We start from the raw sequence: 8,487 nt of genomic DNA, 5'->3' as shown, positions 1-8,487 counted from the left end.
AATGACCCATAGTTACTGAGGATCTTAAAAATATTGAGAGTTTTTTTTTACATTCAAGGACAATGACAATATCAGTTGTATCTGATTGTTAATACTCAAACACAATTAATTCATTACATCCTGTACAGCAGAGAATTCTACACTCCAGCCATAAAATCTATGAATGGCAAGCTAAATACATTCAAATCACAAAGATCAGGAGCAAACTCCTTTATAGTCTGCAGAAATCTAAAACACTCAACAATCCATGAATTAAAGATTTTTATTTAAGTCATCGTTGTACTTTGCACACAATTCATACAGATAGTCTGGCACAAAACAAAGTGTAAGAGTAGATTTTCCCTGATGCACCGGACTGTTAAGTTATTACTACATCACTCTTGAGAAGGCAGTGTCTGATCTGCAAATTCTTAATTAATAAATTGGACAAGGAAAACATTCAATGATACATATTTATAATCACTTTTGCTTGATATCAAAGAACTTAAGACAGGTTGACATGTCAAACAATGCAGTAACTGAGAACAGAAATTTGTAGCTTTCCTTTTAAATTCAGAGACCTCAAGCCAGCAGAAGCATGAGACAGTTAACTGCATCCTTTATGTATGTTCATACTGGTTGCTAGTAAGAGACCACAACCAGTAAGTAACACAAATTTCCATTCTGGCAGAGATAACAAAATGAGCAAATCAATATACAGAAATATACAGAAAGATAGGGACAGTAAAGTTTTAGGACTTGGTAATACAAGCAAAATTAAAACCAACTACATTACCAGTGATTAAAACCACTGCAGTATTTTGCTGTCCACTGTAGCTGTTAATTGTAAAAATAAAGTGCATTTAATTGAGGGAGGAGAGTATTCATTTTAGGGATAGCCTGCAAGTCTTTTGGTTTGTAACAAACTCCATTGTTCAAATACATGAAAAATGGGAAATTTCATAGAAAATGGTTAAGGAAAATCCAGAGGACAAGGCATCTTAGCCAACTTTTACAAAATGGCCAAAACAAATCCCAGGATCATTCCAATTAAGTAAAGAAATATGTTCCCAACTGAAAGGATATAATATTATTCCCAAGTCATGTTTGTAAAGTGCAGCAAAGACAGTTATGTCAAATTCTTAAAATGCAGTATTCTGCTTCTCGTTTAAAGAGTTAAAATACTTTAGGCAGTCTGCTACACAGGTGACTTTCCCAAAAGGGAGTTTGCTTGAATGCTCCATTCAGATATTAGTTGTCAAGTGTTTGAAGAATGTGCAATGTTCTAGCTACTATGCTTTCAATATAAATATTGGCGAAGTGTTCCAGCTTATTAAATTCACTCATTACAAGGTACTGTAAATGTTCTACCAACTAATTCAATATTCATGGAGGTATCAATTTATTTTTTCTGCCCTTTTTCACTGGGGCTGTGAAGTGCAGCCAATGGTGGTGGCCTTCCAGTGCCCTCCAAACTGGAGGAGGTGGAACAATAAAGCAGCTCAGAGATCCCAATTTTCTTTTGCCATTTTCTGCCAAGAATAAACAGGCCTTACTTCAGAAACATAATTTTGAGCTGGGAATTAAGAAGGCAATCATGAATATGGTAAAAGTAACAAAATATAGCTTTCACTGGCACCAGACACTAAGTACACATTCACGAGTCTAGTATTACTACAACATACAAGTTAGTGCATTTTTCCCTATCCTCCCTTATGGTGTTACCATTCAGCAAATTGTAGAAGCTACAAACTGAATCCTGAAATGATGAGGTTTTGAGCGTTATTTCTGGCTTCAAAATATGTTGTATCTGTTTCATCATCTGGCTGTGGTACAAAGGGCATAGGACAATTCTGCAGATTGTCCCAGTCCATATCCAGGAAGAGGGGATGCTTCTTGAGCTCTGAAAGATAAAACCCAAAATTTTGTTGCTTTTTCTGGGATGAAGCTGCCTCGCGATTGGAGTTAGGGAAGAAAAAGAGATATGTTGAATAATGGAAGCAAGGAAATGCTGGGACAGAGTACTTCCCTGTCCCTACAGAGTAATCTGCATTTTTATAATGAATACATATTTTAATAAAATGTCTATCAAGATTTATGTAAGAACATGAATTCACAGACAGGCTGCTTCACAATAGAAATAAGAGCCAAACCCAGGAAACAATGGTAATTGCTGTAAGGGTTTTAAACATGCTAATTCAAGTGGATCCAGAACCTGAACTTTTGAGTATTTCTTTTTATTTATTCTTTTGTGGGATGTGGGCATTGCTGCAAGACCCAACATTTGTTGCCTATCCCTAGACACGTTTCAACTAAGTGGTTTGGTAAGCCATTTCAAAAGGCAGGTGGGCATAGTGTTAATGTCACTGGACGAGTAATCCAGAGGCTCAAGCTGATGTTCTGGGGACATGGACTCAAAACCCACCACAACAGCTGGTGGAATTTGAATTCAACTACTAAATCTGGAATTAACAGCAGTCGAATGGTGACTACAAAACCGTATCAAAAAATCCAATCTGGTCCACTAATTAACACTAGGGAAGGAAATCTGATGTTTGTACCTGGACTGGCCGACATGTGACACTAGACCCACAGCAATGTGGTTTACTCTTAAAGGCCCTCTGAATTGGCAAGTAATTCATCAATGGCCTTCCTTCCAGAAGGTCGGAAGTGGTGATGTACACTGTTGACTGCACAACTTTCAGCACCATTCACAACTCCTCAGATACTGAAGCAGTTGATGTCCAAAAGACCTGGACAATATCCAGGCTTGGGTTGAAAGGAGGCAACTAACATTCGCGTCACACATGTGCGAGGCAATGACCATCTCCAACAAGAGAGGATCTAACCATCTCTTCATGGCATTCAATGGCATCACCGTCACTGAATCCCCCATCAACATGCTGGGGGAATTACCATTAATCAGAAACTGAACTGGGCTAGCCACATAAATACTGTGGCTGCAAGAACATGTCAGAGGCTGGGAATCCTGCAAAGAGTAACTCATCTCCTGACTCCCAACAGCTGGTCACCAACTACAAGGCACAAGTCAGGAATGTGCTGGAATACCCTCCACTTGCCTGGATGTGTGCAGCTCCAACAATACTCAAGGTGGTCAATACTATCCAGGACAATTCAGCTCACTCGATTGACAGCCCAAACACCTCAATAAACATTCACTCCCTCCACTATAGATGGATAGTGGCAGAAGTGTGTACCATCTACAAGATGCATTGCAGCAACTTGCCAAGGTGTCTTCAACAGCACCTTTCAAACTCATCACTGCTGAACCACCCAGAAAGACAAGGGCAAAATGCATGGGAACACCACCATCTTTAAGTTTCCCTCTAAGTGACCAGTGACCATAATTCCATTAGTTTTAAGATAGCTAAGAAGAATGACAGGTCTGGCCCAAAAGTTAAAATTCTAAATTGGGGCAAAGCCAATTTTGATGGTATTCGACAGGAATTTTCAAAAGTTGATTGAGGGAGTCTGTTGGCAGACAAAGGGATGGTTGGTAAGTGGGAGGCTTTCAAAAGTGTGTTAACCAGGGTTCAGGGTAAACACATTCCTCTTAGAGTGAAGGGCAAGACTGGTAGAAGTAGGAAACCCTGGATGACTCAGGATATAGAGGCCCTGGTCAAAAAGGAGGAGGCAAATGACATGCATAGGCAGCTGGGATCAAGTGGAACCCTTGAAGAGTGTAGAAGTTGTCGGAGTAGAATTAAGAGAGAAATCAGGAGGGCAAAAAGGGGACATGAGATTGCTTTGGCAGATAAGGCAAAGGAGAATCCAAAGAGCTACAAATATATAAAGGGCAAAAGAGTAACTAGGGAGAGAATAGGGCCTCTTAAGGATCAACAAGGTCATCTATGTGTGGATCCACAAGAGATGGGTGAGATCATAAATGAATATTTCTCATTGGTATTTACTGTTGAGAAAGGCATTGATGTTAGGGAACTTGGGGGAAAAAAATATAGTGATTCTTGTGCAGTGTACATATTTTAGTTTAAGTTTAATTTATTAGTGTCACAAGTAGGCTTACATTAACACTGCAATGAAGTTACTGTGAAAATCCCCAAGTCACTACTCTGGCGCCTGTTTGGGTACACTGAGGGAGAATTTAACATGGCCAATGCACCTAACCAGCACGTCTTTCGGACTGTGGGAGGAAACCGGAGCACCCAGAGGAAACCCACCCAGACACAGGGAGAACGTGCAAACTCCGCTCAGACAGTGACCCAAGCCGGGAATTGAACCCAGGTTCTTGGTGCTGTGAGGCAGCAGTGCTAACCACTGTGCTGGAAGTCTTAAAGCACATCAAGGCAGATAAATCCCTGGGACCTGATAAAATGTCCCTGGGAGGAAATTGTGGGTCCCCTAGCAGAGATATTTGACTCATCGACAGCCACAGGTGAGGTACCTGAAGATTGGAGGGTAGCAAATGTTGTGCTTCTATTTAAGAAGGGCTGCAGGGAAAAGCCTGGGAACTACAGACCATCTGTAGTGGGTAAGTTGTGAAAAGGTATTCTGAGAGACAGGATCTACAGGCATTTAGAGAGGCAATGTCTGATTAGGGATAGTCAGCATGGCTTTGTGAGTGGAAAATCATGTCTCATGAATTTGATTGGAGTTTTTTGAAGGGGTGACCAAGAAGGTAGATGAGGGCAGTGCAGTCGATGTTGTCTACGTGGACTTTAACAAGGTATCACATGGTAGGTTGTGGCAGAAGGTTAAAATCTCATGAGATCCAGGGTGAGGTAGCCAATCAGATACAAAATTGGCTTGATGACAGAAGATGGTTGTTTTTCAAACTGGAGGCCTGTGATCTGCACTGTGCCTCAGGGATCGGTCCTGAGTCCACTGTTATTTATATTAATGATTTGGATGAGTATTTAGGAGGCATGGTTAGTAAGTTTGCAGATGACACCAAAATTGGTGGCATAGGGATAGTGAAGAAGGTTATCTAGGATTGCAATGGGATCTTGATCAATTGGGCCGATGAATGGCAGATGGAGGTTAATTTAGATAAATGTGAGGCGATGCATTTTGGTAGATTGAACCAGGGCAGGACCTACTCAGTTAATGGTAGGACATTGGGGAGAGTTACAGAGCAAAAAGATCCAAGAGTACAGGTTCAAAACTCCTTGAAAGTGGAGTCACATGTGGACAAGGTGATGAAGAAGGCATTCGGCATGCCTGATTTCATCGGTCAGAACATTGACGTCTTGCTGAAGTTGTACAAGACATTGGCACGGCCACACTCGGAAAATTGTGTCCAGTTCTGGTCACCCTATTATAGAAAGTTTATTATTAAACTAGAAAAAATTTATTAGGATGCCACAGGGACTTGATGGTTTGAGTTACAAGGAGAGGCTGGATGGATTGGGACTTTTTTCCCTGCAGCGTAGGAGGCTTAGGAATGATCTTATAGAGGTCTATAAAATAATGAGGGGCATATATGAGGTAAATAGCTAACATCTTTCCCCAAAGATAGGGGAGTCTAAGACTAGAGGGCATTGGTTTAAGGTGAAAGGGGAGAGATAGAAAAGGGTCCAGAGGGGCAATTTTTTCACTGAGGGTGATGAGTGTCTGGAATGAGCTGCCAGAGGCAGTATTAGAGGTGGGTACAATTTTGTCTTTTAAAAAGCATTTAGACAGTTACATGGGTAAGATGGGTATAGAGGGATATGCATGGGTCAAATGCGGGCAATTGGGGCTAGCTGCGTGGTAAAAATTGGGTGGCATGGACAAGCTGGGCCGAAGGGCCTGTTTCCATGCTGTAAACCTCTATGACTCTAAGTCACTCACCACTTGGAAGCATATTACCATTCCTTCACTGCCACTGGGTCAAAATCCTCAAACTCCCTCCCAAATAGCACTGTGGATGTTCCTACAACACATGGACTGCAATGGTTCAAGAAAACAGCTCACCACCACCTTCTCAAGAGTAATTAATAATGAGCAATAAATGCTGGCCTAGCAACACACAGATCCCATGAACAAACATAAACCATTTTTTAAAAGTTTGGAGTCATCCACATGGCTGTGGGCCTGGAGTCACATGCATGCCAAACTCAGTAAGGACAACAGATTTCCTTCCCTAAAGGACACTAGTGAATCAATTGGGTTTTTGCGAGACTAGCATTATATTCCAGACTTTATTAATTGAATATTCGTTCAGTATTGAGTACACTTGTAGAAATCTCAAATGCTGGTATTACTATTTACAAGCAAGGGAAAATACAAGATTTCCCAACTTTTCATAGAAGGAGGCCATTCGGCCCATCAAGTCTGCACTGTGTCCTTGACAGAGCCTCTTATCCAGGTCCTGTCCCTGTAACCGCACGTATTTACCCTGCTAATCCCCCCATACCTATACATTTTGGGACACTAAGGGGCAATTTAGCATGTCCAATCAACTTAACCCGCACATCTTTCAACTGTGGGAGGAAACCGGAGCATCCGGAGGAAACCTACGTAGATACGGAAAGAATATGCAAACTCCACACATACAGCTACCCAAGGCCAGAATTGAACCCGGGTCCCTGGAACTGTGAGGCAGCAGTGCTAACCACTGTGCCACCATGCCGCCCATTTTCAACTTTTGAAAATGAATTAATATGCAATCACCTTTTATTGACATCTTAGTAATTCCCTACAGGACTTGGCTCTCACATTCAGTAACTTTAATTCAATCTATTCAATGCAATGAAATGCCATTTTCACAAAGTTACTAATTCAGACAGCATCATCTGGTTACTGTCATTTAACCATGCATTAGCACCTCATCTGAAGTACGTGTACCATTTCTACTGAAATAAAGGCAAATGCCATTAACCTCACCATTTTTTTGACAGCAAAATTGGAGTGTTTTTTTCTGCAGTATATAGCACCTCATTCAGATACTTATTCTTAAAGTATGAAATAATGCCACTTTCTCCAAATAAATTTCTTCAAATGTCCCAGTTTCAAAAAAGTCATACCTTTCAATCCAGCTCTCTTGAAGCATTCGATTGTCAGCAGAATATCAATTGCATTATGGGCATTTTTAGATAATTCTTCTTCACCCCCTGGCCAAGGTATATCTACAAAATAAAATGAAAGTTTTGAAAATTGACATCAGCAACAGTGTGTATTTATATAGCCCCTTTACTGTAGTAAAACACCCCAAGACACTTCAGAAGAGCAATATCAAAAAAATTTACCACTGAACCACATAAGTAACTATTAGGGCAGATAAAGGCATGTGTTGCAGATTGTTTAATAAGAATTTTTAAATTGAGACATTGTTCAAATGAGAATCAGTTTAGGTCAGCGAGCATAGGGGAGATAGGCAATCGGAACTTAGTGTTAGGGCACAGGCAGTGGCGTTTTAGATGACCTCAACATCACGACCGAAGGTGTACTCATGAAAACAATCATATAAACTATTAAATTGAGAGTAAGAAATGGCCAGTGGCAACAGAGCCATTAGTGAGCCATTGAGGCCTGTTGCCTCAAATAGCTACACTCTTAATCTCTGCAGTAATGACAAAGGGCTTCCAGCCTGAAACTTTAACTGTGTCTTTCCAGAAATGAACTCCTTACTGTGTTTATCCCAGTCCAATGCCGGCATCTCCACATCTTTCCAGAAATGCCTGTCTTGCTAAGTATTTTGAATATTTTCTGTTATATTTCAGATTTCTGGCCTCTGCAGCATTTTGCATCAGTTCAAAGCCTACTCCAGGATTTGAGCACAAATTTGAGGCTGAAATGCAGTACCCAAGGAGAGCCATACTTCAAACTAAGTGTTAGATAGAAGCTCCATCTGCCCATTCTAGTGTGATGGAGGGAGATGTTTAGAGTAGGAACTTCATTGTGCCCTCACTTAATAAGCCTGAGGCATCCCAGGCCCTCAGGTCTCATTAAATGAGCACCTGTTGAATATCACCAGCTAAGAGTGTTTAAATTTCAGGCAGTTGTGTCATCTGCAACAGCCCTCAGAAGAAGGAAAAACGATCAATGGGAATGGGGAAGGAAAAGAGATAGCTCTGTGAATTTAACATGAATTCAGAAAAGCAGTCCTGCTCTTCTTGGCCCCACATTATCATTTTATTGTTGGTTAGACCACGTGGTTTTACTGAATGCAGCTGGTTCTACTAAAGGCAACCTAATTTTGCATAGGGATGTCCATCAGCCATTTGGCCCTTTAGATGCATAGGCAGGCAGCTTAAAGCTGGCTTCAGGCATATATTTTAACATCGACACTAATATGATGGGTAACATATTGAGGCACCATTGAAACTGTTGGCCATTGACTCTTATTTCGTTCACTGAAATGCAGAGATATAGACAAACATTTTGTACGAAGCAAGATCCCACAAATAGCAAAGCACTTTTGAAGCTTTTAAGGGACATAATAATGCATTATAAAAGAGAAATTCTTCTGAACTTTCCAGCAGCTATATTCTGAATTTGCTAATACAGCTCGATATCCCCTTGCACCCTTTAGGGTAGACTGTTGGA

At 40.8% G+C, this 8,487-nt stretch overlaps 1 protein-coding gene across 2 annotated transcripts in view; it reads right to left on the bottom strand.

The window, feature by feature from the left end:
• Window positions 1-815: 815 nt before the first annotated feature.
• mastl (microtubule associated serine/threonine kinase-like) overlaps window positions 816-8,487 on the bottom strand; it is a 54,678-nt gene continuing 47,006 nt past the window's right edge. For both annotated transcript variants that reach the window (XM_078227687.1, XM_078227688.1), the window contains 2 exons: window positions 6,966-7,067; window positions 816-1,882 (listed from right to left, as the gene is read on the bottom strand). In XM_078227687.1, the coding sequence (XP_078083813.1) occupies window positions 1,725-1,882; window positions 6,966-7,067 (260 nt within the window). In that variant the 3' untranslated portion in view covers window positions 816-1,724. The remainder of the gene's footprint in view (window positions 1,883-6,965; window positions 7,068-8,487) is intronic.

The sequence above is a fragment of the Mustelus asterias genome, chromosome 2 (genome assembly GCF_964213995.1).
Source record: "Mustelus asterias chromosome 2, sMusAst1.hap1.1, whole genome shotgun sequence".
Taxonomy (NCBI): domain Eukaryota; kingdom Metazoa; phylum Chordata; class Chondrichthyes; order Carcharhiniformes; family Triakidae; genus Mustelus; species Mustelus asterias.
Note: the sequence above shows the minus strand (reverse complement) of the source record. Positions and strands in the feature narration are given on the sequence as shown.